The sequence below is a fragment of the Cheilinus undulatus genome, linkage group 1, assembly GCF_018320785.1.
Source record: "Cheilinus undulatus linkage group 1, ASM1832078v1, whole genome shotgun sequence".
Taxonomy (NCBI): domain Eukaryota; kingdom Metazoa; phylum Chordata; class Actinopteri; order Labriformes; family Labridae; genus Cheilinus; species Cheilinus undulatus.
The window spans coordinates 47,431,077-47,456,690 of record NC_054865.1 but is presented as its reverse complement, the minus strand read 5'-3'; the positions used below and the strand labels follow the sequence as shown (position 1 = coordinate 47,456,690).

The 25,614-nt window shown below is 40.2% G+C and overlaps 1 protein-coding gene across 2 annotated transcripts in view; it reads right to left on the bottom strand.

Annotated features, from left to right (window-relative positions):
- The window catches only part of mapk8ip1b (mitogen-activated protein kinase 8 interacting protein 1b), a 78,515-nt gene extending 56,736 nt beyond the window's left edge, over positions 1-21,779 (bottom strand). Inside the window, exon 1 of one of the 2 annotated variants that reach the window (XM_041788103.1) lies at positions 21,602-21,779. In XM_041788103.1, the coding sequence (XP_041644037.1) occupies positions 21,602-21,702 (101 nt within the window). In that variant the 5' untranslated portion in view covers positions 21,703-21,779. Of the gene's footprint in view, positions 1-7,186; positions 7,285-21,601 lie in introns of those variants that run through there. The other variant, XM_041788111.1, reaches the window with a different exon arrangement.
- Positions 21,780-25,614: the final 3,835 nt, after the last annotated feature.

The window sequence follows — 25,614 nt, the reverse complement described above, 5'->3', positions numbered from 1 at the left end:
AAGTCTTGCAGCTGAGTTTTGACAGGGCATGGAGTTTTGGCTGAGATCACCAATAGAAACATACAAAAATACAGTCATAATGAGATGATGTGATGAAAAAAAATCTGAATAAGGAGGAACTGAACTCATGCAGAGAGTCTTAGAATAGCTCAGATTAGTTTAATGAGTGTACCTTTATCAATACCATGTCTGTGGCTCATTTTAATTGCCTTACAAGCCAGACAGCTTGCATGTCCATGGTATGGGATATATTACAAGTTTGTCTGGAAAACACCCCATAGACCATATTTCAGGAAGGGCGGAACCTTTGGAGTATGAGAGAACAAATGTCCTGTCACATTTGTTACAGGCAAATCAAAGCAACATACTTCAGTGGAGCTAGTTGGTAAATCAAACTGGGTTTGATTTACCAACTGGTTCCACTCCATCATGAAAAGCTCTACTTTCAAGCAGTACTTAGCTGTTGTTTTAATATAAAAATGTTCTGATACTGCCGCTGCAGCTGCATTCATGCTAATCTCTTCACTTGTAGCTGTTGTTTTCAGGCTTGCAGTTGCTTTAACGAAACCACACCGGTAGTTACCGCCTCTTTCTCCTCAATAACAAGATTGTTCTGTTCATTCTCTGATTGGGAACCAGTGTTTCAGCTTGGAGATTTACAAGATTGAGCCCCCGTGTGAGAAATCTGGCTAATCCATAGGCAGGAAGCTGGGATTCTGCACACCGGTTTCATTATTCATTCTCACACTATGTCACATGCGCTCCTCCTCACATGCTCACCCATCTTCTTCTAATGTTTAAATCCATCCAACGGCACTGCTCCACTCCTCCATTGTTAGCCTATGATATTGTCCCTGTTGTTTAATAAAATATGCATTTCTCCTCCACCAGTTCATTCATGACTTTGCTGATGCAACCCTCCACAGTATCACATCTTTAATCTTTTATTCATCTACTAGACATTCCTGATTGAAATGACATTGAGAACATGTGATCTGGATGACGTGCATAGCCATTAGATAAAATACATGACCCCCATGCCATTGAGACAGCCATGGACTCATTCAGTGGTGCTGCACTTACGCTGTCAAACATCCACATGCAGTCACATCCATCAGTTATCTGTAAAGCTTGTCTTCTTGTTGGTCCTGGGGGGCTGGAGCTGATCCCAATGGGGTACACTCTAGACTGGTTGCCTGTCAATCATGGAGCTGGCATGTTGTGACAAACATCCCTGCTCACACTGATTCGAATCATCAGCTAACCCAATGAGCATGTCTTCGGACTGCGGAGGGAGGCTTGCATACCTGGAGGTCACCCTGGCAAACGGGAATGTTTCTGCTCTGCACTCACCAAATTCTTCAGAAAAATTAACAATCTTATTTGTCCTGATTTATTAATAATTAGACCCATTCATAACTTGGAATATCCAGAACCTAAAATAACCTCAGCGTATTCCTCTGGGGTTGTTTTCCTGTACGATGTGTACACATCATCTCACTCACTCACAACATCCTCAGCAATCGATGCACGCTGACTCAGCAGACTGGCTGAGCTGTGCAGGTCAAAGATCTCTGTGGCATATCCACTGTGTCATCATCGCTGAAAGTGAGACTCTACAAACCAGTCAGAGCAGAGTAACAACAAGCTGACACCAACATCATGAACGCTGTCACTCTGCTGCCTCACAGGACTCTACGAACCATGCAGGACGCTCAAGGACACTCCGAAATATTAGTCATATCAGCATCCTGATCGGGAGTTTGGACTCTGCAAGACAAGTTAAGATGAGGTTATGAAAACAGAGTAAACATCAGAGTGCTTCAATCTGTTTGGGCCACTTCAATGATAGTAAGTAGATCAGGTTTCCTCAACATCAGAATTCTTTTTTTGCCTTATTCCATGCATTTCAGACCACATGTATTTTATTTTGCCTCTACTAGGCTGTTTTATGTGCTACAATATAATTGCCTCAGATAGGATAAATAAAGCTGAACTGATCTGAAAACAACTTTTCTGTGTGTGGTTTCATATTGGTGAATCTCAGTACATCTTACCCTAAAATCCAGATCATTTCATCAGTATGAACACAAGCGTACAGTATGCAGTATTTCAAGCAAAGTCATGAATCAAAAGTTGCTGGCGAATACTCGGACTAATTCCGTGATAATGGAAATCAATTGCTTATCAGAAAGCATGTTGCAGTTATTTTGACTTTAGAATTTAACATTATCAATAATCCTTTAATATAAACTCAAACAAATATGAACTCTACGCAGTTTTACTACATACCACATCCGGTTTGGTGCTGGGTTGTTTATCTATGTAACACAGCACATGGCTAATTTAGGTGGCAAATACTCATGTGAACTACGTGGGAAACGTCAAACAAAGCTTATTTCCAGGGGACTTTAAAGCCACTGAAACCTATACAGGAAAATTGCTAGAATGGAAGGATTCTGATTATCTTCTGTTCTGTTATCTCCCAGTTATCTCATTGATGCAGATAATAAGGAAGTCAAAACAAAGGGAACTGTAGATAGCTGGGTGACATAAACACCAATGCGGCGGCTGGGACGAGGATGGGCCTGGGCCGAGCAGAGCATTGTCATGGACCTTGAGTCCTATGACCACTTCTCTGACGAAGTGGAACTGTATTCACACAGAATAATGTCATGCAGAAAGGCGTGGATCCTTTGGGCTGATGATAAGAGCACCATTGCTCTTCCCCATGCTCAGGACGTCCTGGCTAATCAGCAGCAGCAGTGTGGGATGAGGCAGTCGATGAGAGGAGGACTGGACTGAATTATCCACAGTGGACACTTTTGTATTTTCCTGGAACTACTCCAAATACACTACAATGGTCGGATTTTACTGTTTAGCAGTGGTTACAGTTGAGATCATCAGCTTATGAGGACTAATGTTGGAAAGTTGATGGTAAGCCTCAATTTTTTTTTTTGAAATGCAGAGTTTTATGGTGGTGACTGTTTATGAAGCTGGTTAGTTATTTGTTGGGATGGTCTGTTGGTGTGTTCAGTGGAGGCTGGTATGTGGCAGTTGTAAACAGCTAAATTATGGTAGCAGCTAATATGCCAACAGGCTAACTTAGAGCCAACGTACTAATGTGAAGCTAAGCGCTGTTTTTGTGTTAAACATCAATGTATAATGTTAACAGCCCACAACTTTCATTATGTCTCTTCATACAACATACAGACAAATAAAATAATGTCTTTCTGCAGTCATTTTAAATGTCTGGTCATGTGTAAATTGTGTCTAACAGGCTGTAATAGCAGAGTTACAATCACTCTGGTTTACTGTCAGTTTGGTTTCCACTGTCTCAATCACAAGACAAGACTCAGCAACCACTGAGGATAAGAATTAAAATGCAATATGCTCCTGTGAAACAACACAGTGCACAACTCCAGACTGGAGAACAAAAATACGTCTCTCCTTTATATTCTAGATACCATATGCAGTAAAAGGAACAATACACAATCAACTACAGCTCAGAGTTTCAGTTGTTTTGGCAAGAATTGCACGTTTCAACACTGAAACTTCTTGACACACAGCCTTGAAAGGAGTTTTTAAAGACATCTGGTTCCTGCTCCAACACCCCAAGCAGCTCTTAAAATATGGATTCTTTTCACAAGATTCTTGTCAGTTCATTTTACAATTATAATGAGCTTTAAGCCTTGAGTCAGCCCCTTACAGTTATTTAAATTCTTCATAAGCTTTTCACTGATTATGAAGCCATTCTTAGCATGTAAGATCATTTTTTTTTCCACACCCTTTTCTCTGACAAAGGCAAGTTGATTTTGGGTTCAACTCTGTGACCCTTTGGTTATACAGTTTAGGTGCAGACACCAACTTAAATCGTTATGTTTCTAAATAATCCTGTTTAAAATGGAAATAATAACAGCAAGGAGAAGTAAAATCTGGGTTTTTATTAGTTTAGTTCAGTAATTTTAAAAACAAATAATTAGGTAAATAAATAAATAAATATTAGTATATAAATAATAGTATTATCATCAAAAATTGTACTTGAATTTTATTTCTAATGTCCATTACTACTGATAATGTATCAGGAACTTGAAGGGCCGTCCCGTTTCATTTGGGACGATTTGAACACTATGCCTCTGTTCCAAAAGGCAAGGAGGCACTGGAAATCAAAGATCAGGGGTGAAAGAGATGGGACTGATTCTTGTTATTGTTTATCTGGACATACTGATGTCTATTGAGAAAACCTTTTTAAGATCCATGAAACACGCTGTAATCACTTCTTTTACTTTGACATTTTTTACGTTTATGCTTATTTCAGAAAACAGTGGATAATGTTGGAAATGGTATAGAAAGAGGGGGAAATGGCATGCAAGAAAGAAAGTCAAGTTTGGACTAGGGATGGGTACAAGTACTTGCAGTGGCTACCATTACTAGAGTAATATTTCATTGCATGCACACTGCACCAGTAATGAGTGGTTATATGGTAATACAAACTGTTAAAGCCAGTCTGTTAAATGTGCACCAGTGGCTGTAATAGGATCCAATACAAGATGTGTTTAAAAGAACTTTATTTCTTCTTTCTGGCTCTAGATAAGAGAAGAAAAAGAATTAAATTTAAATGTATCCTTTATCCCTTTCTCTATGTGAGATGTAGATAAAATCTGTCAGTGATTGGTTGTTTAAAATAACAACAAAGGCGTATCTTCATCTGTTTAAAAGCACGGGAAACATTACTTCACATTCTGAGATCCTACATGACAATAGTTGATTATTATTTCTCATTTTAAATCAGGGAGGAGGCGATGGAAGAGAGAGGAAAAGAGCGCACTTATGTGCCATAGAAGTGGAGGTAAAAGAGAGGAACTTTGCTCCTCTGTCCTGATGCTTAGTTTACTTACTTAGTGTAAGTGTAAGAAAAATTTTTTAACTATTAATCACTTCCAGCGCTCCTGTAACCCTGGCCTTATAAATGCTGATATTGTTAGACTGGAAACTTTTTGGTAAAGGATTTAATGAAACACTGATGGAGGCACACTCTGCTCTCTGTGCTTGTGCATGCACACTGACAAGTGCCTGTATAATGTTTTGAACACCTGGCAGTAATAGCATATACCCTGGTAAAAATAGGGGAGGGTAAAACAGTATCAAATAAATACCGCCCAATCCTACTGTGCAGATGCTACCTTAAGCAGTAACAATTTTATTGATTTAGCATGACATGTGTGCTAGAACTCGGGTTTGTCTAACTGAAGACACGTGGTAAGAAATATTAAGTTAAAAAATATTAAATGATACTCAGATGTAAATCCTTTCCAGCCATGGCCCTGGCTTTATTAGCGCAGGGTGCCAGATTACAGCCTCGACAAGTTCTTTACAACAGCTACGGTAACTCTAAAGGAAACACAATCAAAGGACAAAATAAAAACATTAGCCGAGGCAACTGGATCTGTCGAGCTGGAGAAGAAGCCGCCATATTGGCTTTCGGCAACTAAGAGAGTGGAACAGATGTTAGTTGCATGTTGATAAAGCGACTTGAGGGCAGAGTTCTCCTTGTCAATGTTTGGTCTGTGGAGGAGTTGATGGGGATGACTGAACAACATTTTGACCGTCTCCTTACTACGGAGCTCTGTGTTGGTGTTTTCTGTATACAGTTTATTGTACTGTAACTTTAGTTTTAACTTCATTCAGAGCTGGAAAGTGCTGATGGCCAGCACTCGTTCATTACAACGTGCAACTAATTGAGTACCAAAAATACAGTAAACTCCCACCCCCTTCTTTGGACCCAGGATGTCTGCCTCCATACTCAGGACAGGACCCTACTGCTGGGTTAACCAGTGGCACCCACAGCGCTGGATTGTAAACATAGGTACAAATATTCTCAGTGATCAAGTTTTTAAGTGTCCCCTCAGAAAGGTGACATCGCAGACAGCATGTCCACAGTTTCTGTACTGAAATGACATGAGAAGGCACCATCACTGCAGGACGGATGTTTCAGTGCGTCTCGCTGAGGATTTAGGCAAAACACCAGCGTTTTTCTGTCGGTGGGGGGTGACAGGGCATCCTGCAGGCCTGTTTGTGCCTCCTTAGCCTCTCTGCTTGTGTTAATGAAGGACAGCATGACCTCACGCTCAGGACAGGATGGGGCCGGTCAGCTCATTAGTCTTTATCTGGGTCCAGCTATGACCCTGATGAAGAAACAGCAATGGATTTATTTTACTCTTGGTTGCAGATGTGGTGGCAGTTTTGGCGTACAAGTATGCAAGGTCATATATGCATGTGGGTCATTTTAAACCATTTAAAAACAGAAAAGTTAACCCTGGTTTCTCTAAGCTGTTGTAGTTAGGGCTGCAGAAGATCTGTCATTTGCTGTTTATAGAAGAAAAGGTTGCATTGTAGTGAAAACTGATCCAAGAATTAGCTTTTAGTGCAGGAAATATATAAATTAGATGCAAATAGGCTGCAAAAATGCATCAAAAAGATGAAAAAGAAATGAAAAAGCATTTAAAAACCTGTCAAGAGTCCACACATATGTTTTTATTTTGAGGAATATCTGCAACAGCATCCAACTTAACTGTCAATATGTTGTAGATCACACTTCTCGCTATGCTGAAGGTTTATAGGACTAGCATGTATGTAATGCTATCATTCAGTCACCTTAGATGGTGCACTTTCGTCACAGCGATTCCATGCATCCCCCTCTCCTGTGTCGTTTTTCCCCGTGTAACCCCAATAATTCAAGTGTTTATGCTCCCGCTGAGAGATTACATGGCTGCACGCTGACTGTCATTCATCAGCCTCGTCCTCCTGCAAGGACAGGACCAGGTTGAGGATCAGGACCGTCCCACCTTCCTCCTACATCATCAGCATCATGTGCTGTATGAAAACAAACTCTGAAAAACGCACATTTATCCACACATTACTTCTCCAGCATCTGCAATTCCCTGGTTCTATTTCTGTCAACAAAACTAGCAACCTGTGCTGCATGCTCTGCCGCTCTCTCCCTTAAACACAAATAAACACAGCCATATGCCTCCACTCCGCTTCAAGGGCATCCCTACCCTGATCTTAAAGATGCAAGGAGATGTCATGTAGCAAGAAACAGGCATGTTAGCAGCAGTTACTCACTCACAAGGTCAGACACAGCCATGTTGATGAGAGAGAGAAGGAAAAAAGAGAGATTCCCTACCATTTCTCCCACTGGTCCTCCATCCAGCCCTCTCCTCCTTCCCCTCCCGAGTCCATACTGTAAGTGAAGAGGGCATCCACAGCCGAGAGGAGGAGGAGGAGGAGGAAGAGAAGGGTTAGAAAGTGAAAGAAGGGAGGGCAGGAGAGAGGGAGGAGCAAGCAGGAAGAGAGCTGGAGGAGAGGAGAGAAGGAGGAGGGGTGCAGCTTGTTCGGGTCGATGGGAAAAGCGTCCGATTCAGAGCGGTGCTGCTGCCGCTCATCATCCAGAGAGGAGAGCGAGAGAGAGCGAGAGAGAGAGAGAGAGAGAGAGAGAGAGAGAGAGAAAGGAAGAAGGGGGAAATTATTTAAAGCAAAGGAGCTGAATCTGCCACAGGAGTAGTGTTATATAATCTGCTCCTCTTTCTCTTTCCCCTTCTCCAACTCTCTCTCTCTTTGATGTTTACTCCGTCCGGTGAGCATCAGATTTACTCCACAACCGCAGAAAAGTGCTGGTGTCTGCAGAACATCTAACGCTGAGCCCAAACAGGAGGAACACCAGCACAACAGGACACTCCTCTCTCCCACTCGCTCTCCCGCTCTGAAAAAAACACCCTCATGCTCAATTATTCATGAATCCCATTGATCATAGGGCTCCTAATTTTCCCTCTGTCTCCTGTCTGCCCATCCTATTTTCTTAAAAGTCCACTTTATCACATTTTCTCTGATTCTTTCATTTATCCACCTTTTCTATAAGCCTTTATATCACAGTGTGTCTAAAAATGAAGCGCTTGAAGCATGTCCGCATATTTCATGAAGCTGATGTTCCTGCAGGATTCTTGCAATTCTGAGGTTGTAAGCTTTTGGCTGAGTGCACTCATTGTGAGTCTTGTTGGATTAAAAACATCAGCTAAACAACTGTGATGTAATGTAATGAAAAGCTGAAAGCACAGGAGAGGTTTTTAGAAGCTGAGAGTTTAACAGGACTAAAGCAGAGATTTTTAGTGATGTCCTTGATGAGCCAGCTCAACGATGAAACTCAGATACCTCCACAGTCTGAGACAGAATTATTACTCAGTTAAACCCCTTATTACAGATGCACTGATTTTGAAATTAAAGGCTGCCGATGTTTAAATAAGAATTTAGCTGATACCAGGGTTTTTTCAATATCTCTCTTTGTGTGACACTCTGAATATGTCAACATTTTCTCTCATATTTGACCAGGAAATCAGATCAGTTTGTCCAACAAGTCTTTTTTTCTGCCCTGTATTTCTTTTTATCAGATTCAGCAGGTAGATATACCAGATACCAGTGTAAAATTGATAAGACATGACAGATAAAGGCTTAAAATGGATATCCATTTATGCTATATAATGTGCCCAATGGCCAGTGATTGTAAACAGGGCCGATGTTCGATGTATTTTCTGGCAGATCCATTTCCTGCATGAAACCAGACTCAAAAACCAGGAGAAACTCTCGCTTTTTTTTTTTTTTTAGTTTTGACAAAATATGGAAAAAAACTGAAAAACAAGCCTTTTTTTCATTTTGGACCAAAAATGGAAACACAATAGATGGCTCTTGTTTGACGTGGAGGCTTTTATTTCGAAATGCTCACCTTTCCCAATGGGGAAATGTATGAAGTCACTTTTAAGGAGATTTAGTAAGATAAAACAATGAAGAAAGACAGTATAAACACCTGGTATGAAAGTCGTGACCGAGCAGAATAGGTGGAATAGCTGGAATAGGTGTAACACAGGTGCCCACTACTACTACACACTCTAGCTTCAGTTAATAGCTACTGTCATTACACTAACCTTGTAACATTTGGTCTGTAAGTCTGAAGACAAACATGCAAAAGGAAACAGGAAAACTTTTGCTTTTCCAAAGTCAAACCCCAGGCTACAAACATTCCCTCAGAATGGTCTTCAGTGTTTCTCCGTACACCCCTACCATAGAGACATATAGCCTTATAGCACTGGGCACATGGCCAGAGCCAATGGAGCTCCAACAAGCCTTCAAAATGTATGAAATAATAAGCAACATTTGTTCATGCAACAGGAGAAAATACTAGAACACAAAGGGCTCTGGATGAGAGAAAAAAAAAGTTTTGAAATATTTATTTTAGCTCTAAGAAAGAAGAAGAAAGAGAGAGGTATCCCTGGTTTGTGAGTGTCTTTGTGCATTGTGTTATTTAATCCCTGTTTAGCTCATCAGAAGAGTAAATTTAACCCTGTAATGGGCAGCAGTTGCTCAGTCTGTAGGGACATAGATTAGCGACCCTAAAAGAACTGCTTTATGTCCCAGTACGGACAGAAGTACAGGATTTCATCTGATTCCTGGTGTCAGTTCAATTCCTTAGCACGACCAGATAAGAGAAGACAAAGTTTCAGCATTATTTCTAACAATGTCCTTTGCTGGCCTGCGCTCACATCGCTTCAGAACCAACCAGAAATGAGAAAGATGCATAATCATGTCATAATATGACACTCAGTTTACAAGGCACGTGATCTCACTAAGTCAGCACAATGGAGAAATACACAAACATAACTGTAACTGTATCCACTTTATGGCTAATTTGGGGTGCATGGACAGATACAGCTCTGTAAAACTTTTCCCCTGTTGAAAATAACTGTCAAAAGGAACAATCCAATCATATACTGCACATGTTGCATCCATGCTTTGGTCCAGTGATTTTGCACATGCAAAAGCAACCATACCATGCAGAAGTATACCTTTCCCGTTGATGCCAGGGACAAGAAAGTGCATCAAGTCTGAGCATAGCACAAAGCATAATCTTGCAAAGCAGTTGGATTGGCCTGTCTATCACCAAGCAAATTCATCTTGCAATGCTCCAATCTGAGATGAATGTTCCTGAGAACGGACAAGACCAATCTGCGTCATTTCTAGGAGAACAAGATGGTGACTACAGACATGGATGAGTTGTACAGCGAGCAGGTATACAATGGTGGCCAGTGTATTGATTAGCTCAGATGTAGCTATGGTTTAGGGGCAGTTTTTATCAGAGACGGGCCACATTTCAAGAAGTCCAGCCACAAAATCTCTATTGGATTGAGGTCTGGGCTTTGACTCGGCCACTCCAGAACATTCATCTTATTGTCGTAAAACAATTTCTATGTAGCTTTTGCTGTACGCTTCGAGTCATTGTCTTTCTGGAAAATAAATCTTCTCCCAAGCTGTAGGTCTCTTGCAGACCAAGGAAGACTGTCCTCTGGGATTTTGCTACCTTAATTTTACCCTGTACCATTACAAGCCTTCCAGGGTTTGGCTAGCAAGAAGCATCCCCACAGCATGATGCTGCCACCACTGTGCTTCACAGTTGGAGTGGTGTGTTTGTGGTGATGTGCAGTGTTTGTGTCTGCCAAACAAAGCATCTTGTCTGATGGCAACAAAGCCCGATATTGGTCTCATCAGACCAAAGAACTTTCTCCCTCTTAACCACGAGCCTTCCACATGCCTTTTGGCCAACGCTTTACACATGTGTCATATTCCTTCCATTCCTTGATGACTATTTTAACCAAGCCCTGGAGGATGTTCAGTATCAGTATATTCAGTCAATAACCTTTCTCTCTGAATTACTTGGAGTATTCTTTTGTCTTCATGGTGTAATGGTAGCCAGGAATACTGATTACCCAGTGAGGCCTGAGACACATACACTCCCCTCAGGTGATCCCCATTTAAATTATTGTGAGACTACAAGGTTTAATTGGCTGGACCTCAGTTGAATTTGATCACTCACAAAGAGGGTGAATATTTATGCAATTATTCAAGCTTATTTTACATACATTTTTCTTTATTTAATTGACATTACGTTGCAGAAATCTGTTTTCACTTTTACATTAAAGACACTTTTTTGTACCTTTTTGGCAAAAAAAGCCAAATTATATTGACCATGATTGATTTATAAGATTAATAAAAAAGTAAAACTTTCAAGAGGTGAATCAAATTTAAAGACTATGTTAATGAATCTGTTGCTTCTGTAATGCAGCACTGCATCATCAGAAAGGACTTTAAATCAGAGGTCCCAGGTAATATCTATCCAATACAAACACTGGTTTAGTCGCAATTTGCAGAAGTAGTATAAGAAAAACAAGTAACTTCTATAAATATGATAAATTAATTTCTTCCTCATTTCTTTTTGTCCTCTTCTGATCATTTATTTTTTTCACATTCATAAGAAGAAGTTCGTATTAAGACCTATAAGGGGAAAAGGCTTATCAACACAGGGGGAAGGGAAGGACAGAAACAACAGAGAGAGGGGGAGATGAAGAGTGGGGCACTGTATAAGCAGAGGGGAGGTGCTGTTTGATGGAACGTGTCGAGTCAGCAGAACTGATCGACAGCAGTAAATAATCAGCGAGGGGCGAACTGCAACCAGAGCACTAACTGTCCACTGTGTCAGCTTCCACTGGGGCTGAAATTCAAATCAGCTCTGTTTAAAATTCTTTCTCCTCCTTTTCAATGATAAAACACAACAGAAAGGTTGACCTAGTCTTTTACAAACGACCCCTGAAAACCACGTTTTTATGGAAGAAAACATCAAAGTCTGTCAAAGACCGATGCAGTGAATCAGGGAAACTGACACTTTACAGTCTGCTTAACCTCCCTCGTTTTCCTCTCACATCCTGCACACTGTGACTCCATCTGCCTGAGCAGATCTTGTCAGCAATCACGTCAGAGAGGGAGCAGCAGAGAAAAGATGAAAGGGGAAAAAAAAAGGGAATGCCACTGAATTAATGAGAGAGAAAGAGATACAGAGAGATATGGACTCTTCTGCGCCTTCATTTGGATTATTCAGCGAACTGCAGACACACTGAAAAGTCAATTTCTTAATGCAGTGCTGAATGCAGATATGCAAATAATTAAGTCTGATCTTTACAACAGCAGAAAACAGAAAAATGCAAAAGATAGTCTTCAGTCTGGGTCATTTAAGTAATATCAGGAAACAGAGCAAATGTACAGCCAGCTTTTAAAATCATAGAAACAGAAGGAGAGGTGCCACAAAAAATCAATTTGGCATCATCCTGACTTGTGTGATACAATAATCTATTAGCTGGAGGCAAATATTGATATTTGAATTAGGATAGATCCTTTTAGTTTCACAGCAAAACAACAATATATATCTTAAAAATGCCAAAACACTAATCGGCACTAATTGTTTTATTTTAGGGTTGCATGATATTATATATACTATTTAATACAGTGTATGAGATTCTATTCTATATAAGAATAACTTTAAGGAAGTTGTTTGATCACAAACTATGCTGGACAATATGTTACAGTGCCTATAAAAAAGTATTGACCCCCTTGGATGTTTTACTCTTTTATCGATTTTATAAATCAATCCTTGTTAATATGATTTGGATTTTTTGGCCAAAAAAAAAAATCCCTCTTTCATGTCAAAGTTAAAATACATTTCTACAAATTAATTGTCAATTAAATAAAAATATGTAATGAACAATAAGTGACTGCATAAATATTTACCCTCTTCGAGTCAGTATTCAGTGGATGCATCTTTGGCTGCAATCACAGCACTGAGTCTGTGTGGATAGGTCTCCATCAGGCTTGCATATCTAGACACTGCAATTTTACTCCACTCTTCTTTGCTCAAGCTCCGTCATGTTTCCTCTGGGCATGAACAGCCCTTTTCAAGTCCAGCCACAAATTGAGAATTGACTGATGTCTGGGCTTTGACACGACCACTCCAGAACATTCAGCTTGTTGTCTTTAAACCATTTCCGTGTAGCTTCTGCTCCATGCTTCGAGTCACTGTCTTGCCAGGAAAGAAATCTTCCAACCTACCAAGCAGTAGGTCTACTGAAGACCAAATAAGACTGTCCTCCAGGATGTTCCTGTGTTTTTCTGCATTTATTTTATCCTCTACCTTTATAAGCCTTCCATGGCTGGCTGCTGAGAAGCATCCCCACAGCATGATGCTGCCACCACTCTGCCTCACAGTGGGGATGATGTGTTTGTGGCGATGTGCAGTGGTTCCTGCCAAAAACATCATTCTTGTCTGATGGCCAAAAAGCACCACATGCCTTTTGGCAATCTCTAGATGAGAAGATTCAATACATTTTCTTCAGGCTTTTTTCTTTGCTACTCTCCCATAAAGCTTTGACTGGTGAAGAACCTGACCAACAGTTGTTTTAAACAGAGTCTCTCATCTCAGCTGGTGAAGCTTGTAACTCCTAAACCGTTTCATAGGTGTCTTGATGCTCTCTCTCACTAGTCTCCTTCTTGCACAGTCACTGACTTTGTGAGGATGGCCTGATCTAGGCAAATTTACACATGTGCCATAATCCTTCCATTTCTTGATGATGGATTCAACTGTAATTATAATAACTGTAACTGTATCCATCCCCTGACTTAAACTTTTCAATAACCTTTTCTTGGTGTGTTCTTTTGTCTTCATGGTGTAATGGTAGCCAGAAATACTGATTAACCAGTGACATGACCTTGCAGAAACAGGTGTCATTATACTAGGGTATACATTCACTGCACTCAAGTGACCCCCATTTCACTAATTGTGAGACTACTAGTATACCAAAAATTATTTGGTGGTCCATCAGTATATTACTGTGAGTGGTTCTTAGCATAAACAATCTTTTAACAAACATTAGGCCTAGCATCTATTAAATAAATAAATGACAACAATATCTCATAGGCAGATGCATCTCACAAACTAAAGCAAAATGATCTACTCACAGGAGTGAAATCACAGGGTAACTCACAATACAATATGATCTGATCCAATACATGGCCAAAGAAACTGATAATATCATGATACAAAAGTCCTGCTGTTATTGATACTGAAAGACAAACACACTGTATCTGATTAACTGAGGGGAATAAACCCCTATGAAGGTAACATGTAGGAAAAATGTATACTCACTACTGTTGTCAGTTTAAAACCCATGTTGTAGCTTTTAACTGCTTTTCACTGCTGTCCAGTATTGTTCTGCTGTCATGATCTTCTTTATCCCGCTGTCAGCTTTTTCTCTGGCCAATTAACTTCTGCTCCCATTACCTTCATTCATGCATAAGAGCCACCACAAGGAGTCATGAAGACTTTACACTGTGAGCCAAACTGGCAGGGGAGTGCATGTGTTGTTTTTTTTTTTTTCTCTACTTCTAATTAGGGCAGGGCATTATTTTGAGTTTTTAAGATATGGTGAATAGTAGATGCATTTAAACATTTCTAGTCATCTGACTACTCACTGCAGGTCACTCTTACCTGTTCACAGCTTTTCAATCCACATGCACACACTGATGGCTAAAGCTGCCATGTAGAGTTGTCATCAGTATTAAAACTAGATAAAAAGCTTTACCAAAAAATAAAAACTAAAACTGTATAGTGCTCTTACAAAACTAAATAAACTAAAATAGAAATAGAGAAAAAATAATAATCATAGCATAATAATAATAATCAAAACATAATATTTATGTCATCATCAGTTTAATGCCTGTGAAGTCAAGTTTGGGCTCAAGTTTGTCAAAATGATCACTACCCCTATACTTTTAGTACCAAGTTTTTTAAAAGAAAATACCTATTATTTTAATGCTCACTGATATCTATTTCATAGGACAGGATCCTAGGGGAGAAATCTGTCAAAAACTGCAGGTGAAATTCAGCACACTGTATAAACGCTGTCCTCCACATTTTTTAAATTTGCACAAATAGTGTGCAGGATTGTGCCTGCAGGTTTTAATAATTGAAAACAAGTAAATAACTAATATGAGGTGCCTAGAGCTTCTATTTTTGTTGGGTCAGAACCTGATGTGATTTGATTTTAGCTAGTATCACACTGAAGTATAAGAATCTGGTCCCTGTTTGGGTTTCATCATCATTTCCTACCAGTGGTGTCTCATATTTCAGATTTGGCAAGCAGCTAAACATCAAAAGCTGAAGGCACACAATCAAATCAATTTAATGACCTGGTAATGTGAAACCCAGAAATCAAATCTGCTACATCAGTATCTAAACAGTTATCCTCCATCAATCCATGTTGTCTACATCAATCCAGTCTCCCTTGGTGCAAACAGGCTTGTGCCATAATTGTCACTTCAAATAAGATAAACATTGAGCTGCACACAGACAAAGAGGGAATAGTTGTGCCTTAAGATGGATCAATCTCTGGTTTTATGTTACAGACATCATTAGTTTTCCTTTCTTGCCCATAATGCACCAGAGAGCAGACTGCAATCCTTCACTGTTGCTCCACACTGTGCATGCTGCTCACACACGTTCTCACAGAGGGATAAAAATACTATGCTAATGTGAAGGGATCTCCTGCAGCGCCCTCTTCTGCATCAAACGAGCAATGCAGAGCAGGAAAGTTTAAAGGAGCAGTTCAACAAATCTATAAAGGAGCAGCTCAACAAATCTATAAATCTGAATATTTTGATAGTGAATCCAAGCTGATACAGCCATCTGTGCATAAGTCATACAATGTGACTTATGCACAGATGTGAAATTTTATGGCAGTTTTCTTTTTTTGGATTTTGGTAGGAGGTTAAATAAATGTCCTAGTTCCAAAAAAGACAATTTTCTGGCTATTATTTGAGTTATCAGGATTCAAGGGGTTAAATAGAGGTGATGGAAAAAAATTATTCATGTCAGAACCACACATTAATTTCTACAATTGTGACTGGATCCAAAATTTCCAAGAATCTTTATTTTTAAACTTATGTTATAACATCCTGAGTGTATTTTCAGCAGCAAGTAATTTCCTCAGTGTGAGGTTTCGGTCACACATACAGCAGGAGGATGTGTGGCTCTAAAGCTGTGCTGTTAGCATTAGCAGCATTAGCTCTTGGTGTCCGTAATGTTTACATCACTGTGTCTGACGCACTTAAATACTGCCTGAGCTGACTATGGACTCCTGAGTTACTCAGCCTCTGCTGTTCCCAAAAGAAAAGCTTTAAGACCCACTGCGGAGTCTACAATCCCAGCTAAGAAAGTCTGACCCAACACGTGTGCTAAACTAAAGCTAGCCTACTTGAGGAGCGGTTCATAGGCCCGAGTTTACATCATACAGACCCATTCACACAGAGTAAAAATAAGTAGAGTATGTCTATTTCAATGTCAAAGGTTGATGTTATGGTTTAAAAAGTTACCATGTTAACTGGTGACTATATTAAATACGTATGGGTTAGTTACAGATGTGCAAAACTTACAGAGCCCTGCTGTGTTAAGTTTACTCTAAATTCATATTTATCTTATCTTATCTTATATATCTTCTAGGCATCTTAGGCATACGAAAAAACGCAGAGTTTTTATGACAACTGCTGACACTTTTTGCTGGAAAGTCACAAGTTAACACGGTCACTTGTTAAAACATAACACCTGCTTTCCTACAACACTGTTTATAGTAAAAGCTTCTGATTTCTAATCTTTATTTTTTTGCTCTTTTTGTTTTTATGTTTTGTTTTTTGGTTGTCGCTGACAAATTTCAGATCAGTTTTCTGCTTAAGCCCACACATCTTGCTCAGAATAAAAATGTTTTGCAACTGAAGCCTAAACTACTGTTTTATTTGTTATTATTGTACTTAGCTGTAAATAAAATGCTACAAAAATGCATTTAAAAAAGCACTATTTTGAGCACTCAGATAATAATTTACAGCTCCTTCATGCACAACAGACTGAAGCAGATGCTGAAATTATTTTGTCTGTTTCATTAGAAATGCTGCTAAGTCATGCTTGATCCTTCAATGCAAGTACCTTCTGCACAAATAGCACTTGTTCTTACATGATCCCACTGGGTTAAAAATGGTAAGGTTTAAAAAGCCATGCAAAATATCCATAAGACACTGATATTCAAGCATGACTGCAATGTTTTTTCTGTTTTAACTGAGGATCAGATACTGTATGTGTTAACTGCTGCTTTATTATACAGTGTGAAAATAGAGAGGAGGAGCATAGCAGTTACTTGGATCTGATGCAGAAAGAATAATTTCCTTTTAAATGTAAACGATATGGCTTCACAATGAATTGCAGATAAGATTATTGCAATATGAGGCATCACAAATAGCGATATGCAAAAGTCTGAATGCATCACAGTCATTTAGAAAAATATTTGACAACAAGTTTCATTCACTCTAAACAAGTATTTGTTTCATGATGGACGGAGGCTTGAGTATACATATATTTTGAGGCTTTGACAGCATTTTGATGAAGTCAGATGAAGCTAAAGCTAACTGTCTGCTACCCACAGGAACCAATCAGATGGAAAGAAACACCTTATCGGATTTATTTTATCTTCATTCGGGGCATACTGCAAACAGTAATACAGTGCCCGTTAAAGTATTCACCCCCTTGGATGCTTTACCCTTTGATAAATTTTATAAATCAATCATGGTCAACCTATATATTTTTTTAACAAAAAATCAAACACTCTTTAATTTTAAAGTGAAAATACATTTCTACAAAGTTGTGTTAATTCAATAAAAAATGTAATGTAAAATAGTGGCTGCATGAATATTCACCGCCTACAAGTCCGTTTTTAGTAGAGACCAAGAGAGTGGACCATATCACTCCTGTTCTGAGGTCTCTACACTGGCTTCCTGTCTCTCAGAGAATAGACTTTAGACTCCTGTTAGCTTATAAAGCACTGAATGTTTTAGGCCCAAAATACATCAGAGACCTTCTAGTCCAGTATGAACCATCCAGACTGCTCATGTCGTCTGGTGCAGGTCTGCTGTGTCCCTAAAGTCAGAACCAAACATGGAGAATCAGCGTGCAGTTACTATGCTCCGTATATCTGGAACAAACTCCCAGAAAACATCAGGTCTGCTGAGTGTTTGAGTTCTTTTAAACCAAGGTTGAAGACTCACCTGTTCACTGCTGCCTTTGATTGAAAAACTTTTTACCTTTCAAATTTTCCATTTTTGCTCCAACTCTGCACTGTAGCTTTTTTTTTCTGTTTCAAAAAACTTTTTCTGTGTGTTTTTATCTTTTTTGGATTTTATAAATATTAAGTTCAGACAAATGACACTAGGGATGTGTCTATCTTGTGTTGGTCTTATTTACTGTTTTTAATCACCTTTTACATGCTTTCATTGTGTTTCTTTTTCCCTTTGTCAATGTATTTTAATGACCTGTGTGAAGCACTTTGAATTGCCTTGTTGCTGAAATGTGCTATACAAATAAACTTGCCTTGCCTTAGCTTTTGCTGTATGCTTTGGGTCATTGTCTGGCTGAAAAATACATCTTCTTCCAAGCCATAGTTCTCTTCCAGACTGAATAGGATTGTGCTCCAGGATTTTCATCTGTTTTGCTACATTCATTTGACCCTCTACCTTAACAAGCCTTCCAGGGACGGCTACCAAGAAGCATCCCCACAGCATGATGCTGCCACCACTGCGCCTCACAGTGGTGTTTGTGTTGATGTCTGTTTGCTGTTCCCCAAACAAAGAGTCTTGTTTGATGGCCAAAAAGCTCCATTTGGGGCTCATCAGACCAAAGAACTTCCTTCCTCTTGACCATGGAGTCTCCCACATGCCTTTTGTTGAACTCTAGTCCAGATTTTTGTTCAACAGCTGCTTTCTCTTTGCCACTCTCTCATAAAGCTTTGACTGGTGAAGAACCTGGCTAACAGTTATTGCAGAGTCTCTCCTATCTCAGCTGCCGAAGCTTGTAACTCCTTCAGAGTAGTCATGGGTGTCTTGGTGGCCTCTCTCACTAGTTTCCTTCTTGCACATTCACTGAGTTTGTGAGGACGGTCTGATGAGTCAGATTTACACATGTGCCATATTCCTTCCATTTCTTGATGTTGGATTTAACTGAACTCTGTGGGATGTTCAGTGTCTTGGATTTTTTTGTCCATCCCTTGACTTATACTTTTCGATAACCTTTTTTTTCTGAGTTGCTTGGAGTGTTCTTTTGTTTTAATGGTGTAATGGTTGCCAGGAATACTGATTAACCAGTGACTGGACCTTCCAGACACAGGTGTCTTTGAACTACAATCACTTGAGACATTCACTGCACCCAGATGAGCCATAATTCATTAAATGTGAGACTACCAGCACCAAATGGCTGGATCTCTGTTGAATGAGGTCAGTCACAAAGGGGATTAAAATTAATGCAATGACTTATTTTACATCACCTGTTTTTGTTTGACATTAATTTGAGGAAATATGTTTTCACGTTGACATTAAAGGTATTTTTGTAATTTTTCTTTGTCAAAAAAGCCAAATTATATTGACCATGATTGATTTAAAAAAAATCAATAAAAGGGTAAAACATCCAAGGGGGTGAATACTTTTTAATAGGGGCTCTTTGTAAGTATAATTGGCCTGTTTTATCATACTGTGCTGGCTTAATAAATAATCTTTCAAAGCTTCCAACATGACATAACTACTGAAATATTTTCCACTGTAAATGTCAACTTTCTACTGACAAGCCACAAATATTTTAGGGACCTCAAAATTTGATGACAGGCAGAAAACACTGAGTAAACCGTGGCCTGAATAAAAATGTGAAGACGAGCAGCTCTCGTATCTCGGACACTGAATATCTCCACATAGGGGGGGCTGCACAGACGGCAGCATATCGACAGTCTGTTCACTAACAGGAAAAGATGGAGGCTTGGACCACAGTGTGTGGATCAGGGAGGGTGACGGAGGAAAACATGTCAACATATGGCCGCTCTGGGACCGGGCCAACACCAAGACTGTGGATTATCTGGCATCCTTTCTCCAGTCTACAACCACTCTGAAAGATCAATCAGTTTGCTTCAAGTTTTAATTAAAAAAATATTCAAATTTGAGCGGTAACTGTTAATCACAGTGTTTTTTGTTTATACTACAGCAGTTTTACTTCTTAACAAAGCCTGATTTAGTTGCCCTGCTGATAATGCTTGGCACTATTATTTTTGCATGCGATTCTGACTTTAATTTATCACACTGTGCTGCTTGAAGCGCCTGTTTTCCATTCTTCAGTTTGATGTTTGTTCCGTGACACTTTCAAGGCCCTCATTATTTCATTTGTATACTTCATGTGACAGATACATCAGACTCTGATGCAGGAATTTTGAAGCCACGGTGATAAAAACTCCCAAGAAAGATGGCTGTGGATCCGCCCGTTTGTGTCTCAGCTAATGAGACAGGGACACACTGAGCCTGAGGGTGGGTGTGTCAACTGTGCCTGCATGCGTGTTGCTGTCTTGCTGGGGAATATTGATCAGCATCAACCCAGTAATGCCACTGAAAAAAAAAAAAAAAATCACAGCCTCTCTCCATGCAGGCTCTCTGGGTGTTTGTGTGTGCTTATAAGGAAGCATGTTTACAGCATGCAGCTAATCCCTCTCACTACTAGGTGCTTTAGCATGTTGAGCTCCTCTGCAGGTTGATAAGCTCCGACTTAACACCATCCTGACGGAGTCTGGCTTATCTGTTGCTTCAAAACACTTTCATTATTAAACAGCCTTTCAATCATGGCTATATGCACTTCATTATTTATTCATTCTATGTAATAATACCAAGTTCATAAAGCCATAAGTGACTCTTAGGAAGCTTTTTCAGTTCAAACAACATCCAGAGTGCAAAAACAGATTAATTTTACCAAAGTACAAATTAAAATATATTATTACACTGTGAAAACAGCTATTAAATGTAGATCTAGTGAGTTCTAAATCACAAATCACTCCATAACAAGGCCTTTTTTGATAAAGTAGGAGTAAAAACAAATCTATTCAATAAAACAACTTGCTATAGAATTGAAATGAAAACTGGAAATCCAAACAAAATATCACAAATAAGATAAAGAAACCATTTTTGGCTACAGCTCTCATAATGCTGCTGTAAACATGCCAACAAGAGTCATTTTAATAACCTAATTAAGCTAAGGAGATTAATTTGATGTGAGAGCACAGATGAGTGCAACAAACAGATTAGGTCACGTGCTGCCACACTGAGACATATCACGACAGTAAAACTGCATTTTTCTGCACAGATCATACAGGAAACCCTAAACTAAGTAGCCTAAAGCATATGGATTTCGTTGTGCACTCGTATTTGTGCATACAAGGCCAGTTTGAAGTGATGAATTGTGACTGAAACTCGTGCAGCAGCTGCACGTTTGTTTATGAGTACTGATTTAAGGTTGGAGCAGGTTACCAAAAAGTATGTCACATTAAAAATGTATGCTTCTAGTGGATTCAGGGAGCCCACAGCTCGGCTCGGTCCCTCCGGGAGCAGACACGCCCAAACACAAAACATGCCACTCAACAACACATTGCGACTTTAAACCCGCAAAGCTGAGCTGAGCCAAACGCAGCTGCAGCGGCTCGGAGCAGCCAGCGTCAGCGCCCCCAGACCCGCAGAGCTCCTGCTGCCTCACTGTTCATTCACTGCCTCGGGGGGGGGGGGTCGGCGGCTCCGGCACCCCCACTCTACAGGCTCCCACCGCTCGAGTTCTTACCTGAAACTGGCTGGAGACTTCACCTGGATGTTTCTGCCAGGAGGAGGGCTGGTTTTCCTCTTCTCTCGGTCCGCCATGCCGCCCCGTTTGCACTCCTCCATTGGCTCCGCCGTGCGGCCGCCCAGCAGACAGAGACACCTGAAGAGGTCCGCCGATGCTGCGATAGGCTGCTGCTTTCAAGGACTGTGGGAAAGACGGCTACTCGCTGAACAACGCAAAGGATGGCAACACATTATTTAAAAAAAAATAGACCACAGTAAACCTGTAACGCATTTTAAAGTCAAAGTATTGTCCTAATTGCTTGTGAGACTTGTAGCTCAAATTAGCAGCAGGTGCTTGAAGGAAATGGCACTTTATTTGTTGTTGTTGTCTAAATACCTGTTGTGTGATGAACCATGCAAAAAACTTCACTGTAGTTAAGGTAGCAACAGAAGCAGGCTATCCAGGGGCGTAACTCGGGGGAGAAAAGGGCACTGATTACCCTGGCCAACGGTAGGGAGGGGCCCTTGAGGAGCCTGCAATGAAAAGTATGTTTTAATTTATTCTTTTCCTTAATAATTAGTGTCATTATTGAATCAAAAGTGACAAATGAATCGGTCAACAGACTTAAATTTGTATCAGAGAGAGTAAAATAAATACTAGAGGGGCCCTGCTCCTCCCTTGAAAATGTCCAAATGTTTTAGTCCAGTGCTGCAAAATAATGTAAGTAAATGCAGTTTAACGTAAAAATATTGCTCATAAATGTAGAAATTATGCTTCAAAAGTACATTAAATGCATATACATTTGTAAAAAAAAAATGATGCAACATGTGTTGTTAGTTAACTAGCTAGTGTTTCAGCATAAGGAACAACAGTTGATGTTAAAATTTTACCCATCTACCTGTCTGTTAATTCATTTGTTAGCTGATGCCCTTATTATGCACGTTTCTTTTAAATTTTGTTAGTTAGCTTACTCCTTGGCAGTAACAGTGGTTAATGTGCCATAGTATTTAAAATTTGATGGCCTACCCATATTCGTAATCAAAATATGTATATGTATATATCTACCATCATCAGTAACTCTGGGCCACTGTCTAACATCATCAATCCAACTATTCATCTTGCTTTCACAGCCAGCCGGCAACAGATTACTGTACTCTACTGCAGTGGTTTTCAACCTTACAGCCCACGACCCCCAAAATAAAGGTGCCAGAGACAGATCATTTATAGGTGCCGATAATTATCATGCATCCCTAGTTTTCAGTCTACAGCAAAAATAAAGTAATTGGCCTCACTGTTCCAAAACTTTTGGAGGGAAGTGTACTGGAGTATTTTCCCCTTTCTGATTCCTGAGGGGTTTTTTTTTAACATATTTATCACACTTAAATTTTTTTGGATCATCAAACCAATGTCAGTATCTCAGAAAGAGAACCCAAGTAAAAACAAAATGCAGTTTCTAAATGATGATTTTATTTATTAAGGGAAATAAATCCAAACCTATCTGGCCCTATGTGAAAAGTGATTCCCCCTGAACCTAATAATTGGTTGTTCCATCCTTGGCAGCAATAACTGAAATCAAGTGTTTGTGATCACTGGTAATGAGTCTTTCCCACTGCTGTGGAGGAACTTTGTCCCACTCTTCTTCAGAGAATTGTTTTAACTCAGCTATATTGCGGGTTTTCCAACATGAACTGCTGTTTAAGGTCACACCACATCATCTCAATTGGATTTAAGTCTGGACTTTGACTTGGCCACTCCAAAACCTTAACTTTTATTTCTTGAGCCATTCAGAGGTGGACTCGCTGGTGTGTTTCGGGTCGCTGTCCTGCTGTATAACCCAAGAGCACTTGAGCTTAAGGGCACAAACTGATGGCTGGACGTTGGTGTTTAGGATTTTCTGGTAGACAGCAGAATTCATTGTTCCATCAATCACAGCAGGTGGTCCAGGTCCTGAAGCACCAAAGCAGCCCCAGACCATCACACTGCCACCACCATGTTTGACTGCTGGCATGATGCTCTTTTTATCAAATGCTGTTATTTTTACTCCAGATGTAACGGGCCGCACACCTTCCAGAAAGTTCAACTTTCGTCTCATCAGTCCACAGAAGATTTCTTCAAAAGTCTCGGGGATCATCAGGATGTTTCTGGGCAAATGTGAGATGAGCCTTTGTGTTCTTTTTGGTCAGCAGTGGTTTTGGCCTTGGAAACTAAATAAATATAAAAAAGTAAGACAAAAAAAGACAAAAAAGACTAAATAAATAAATAAACACTCAAATTCTGAGTTTCTTATTCCACTCCGTTACCAAACAGTGTTTGCCGCCATATTTAAAACTGAAGCCAGGTCTGCGTGACATCAGCCCTTCAGCTGCCAGTCTGTGACAGCTGCCATATTTTGATGAAAAGAGGAGAACAATACTAAAACCATAGACCATGAACCAGTGAAACTGCCTCCACCTCACCAGAGCGTAGGCCTCAAAGAGAGACAGAAATGGCTTTTAAACTGAGAAAGTGATGGACTGGGGAAGAATCCGAGTCCACCTGAATGAGTTCAGGCTTTCAGACTCTCCTTTCAGCTGCTCTGCTGCTGATGTGCACTGACACATCATATAGAGGCGAGTATGGAAGACTGGATGGCCAATGATGCCCCCCCCCCCCCGAATATGGGGGCATCCTAAGGCAGGCACAGCCAAGATTACTCGACCTGAGCAGGCACAGCGAGCGGCAGCCTCCAAAAATAAAAAAAACCTCCACAAGAAAAAAAGAAAAAGATATTAAAGGAGGTTGTGAATGAGCAGCAGCTTAAAGCTTGTTCTGAAACATGAACAGCTGATAAGCTGATGACAAAAACCTCCACGAGAAAAAAAGAACATCTTTAAGAAAACCTCTACAGAAGAGGAGCAAGGCTAAAGGAGGCTGGGAGGTTGTGACTGAGCAGCAGAGGTTAAAAAAGATGATAAAACCCTGAGTAGCAGCACCCAAGGTCAAACTGTTGGGTGGCTGCTGAAGCTGGTGGTTGGACCCTCTACTCTCTCTCTCTCTCTCTCTGACTAAAGCAAACTCAGGTTCAGTTAAGACACTTTCCTCTCAGAAATGAGACTGATGATAAAGCAACAGTTTCCAGTGAGTTGCTGGAGTCTATTGCAGTCTGAGGTTGCTTTCTCTGGCAGCTGGTTGCTCTATGAGGTGGGTTATAAATCTCCCATGATGCCCAGACTCACCTCTGGTTTCCTCTTCCTCATCTCTACATCTCAATCAATCTCCTCTCCTCACCTGACAGCTCAAATCAAAGCCTCCGTTCAGTCTCTCCATCCTGACCTCCTGTTAACCAACAAACTCTTCTCCTGCAATGTCTGCAAAACAAATCTCCATCGATCTCCTCTCCTCACCTCAACAGCTCATGTCTAGATTCTCCATCCTGACCTCCTTTTAAACACAAAATTCTTCATCCAGCTGTAGTTTCAGCCACACGTGTCAGCCCTCCTCTTACAATGTCCTGGTTTGTCTCCTCTTTAGTGAAGACCTAGAAAAAGCATCGTCTCATATTTCATGAAAACATCTTAACCTCCTTTAAAGCTCCCTGCTTCTGTTTATCTCCTCTTTATCCTCAAATCAGACCACAATCCTCTTCCTGCTTGCAGCAGAAGCTCTCCTGTTCAGCTCAGTAAGTCTCCATCGCTGTCCTCTCCTCATCTGCACAGCTCAAATCAAACCTTCATGTCCATTCTCCATCCTGACCTGTTAAACACCAAACTGTTCATCCAACTCCGTTTGCAACCTAACAAACGTCAGTCCTCCTCTCAACAACACTCGCAGAGGCGTCATTCCCTCTAGCATGGAGGTCAGAAACCTGCAGCTCTGGAGCACATGTGCCTCTTCAGCAGCTCTCTGCAGCTTTGCTGAAAACATCAAGAAAATCTGAATATAAGATAATTTTCTCATGTTATTTTAACATCATTCTGCATTCTGTGAAGATCGAGGTCTTCATCAGAGAGGAGTAAACATCCTGCTGGAGGAGGACCAGAGAGAGATGAGGC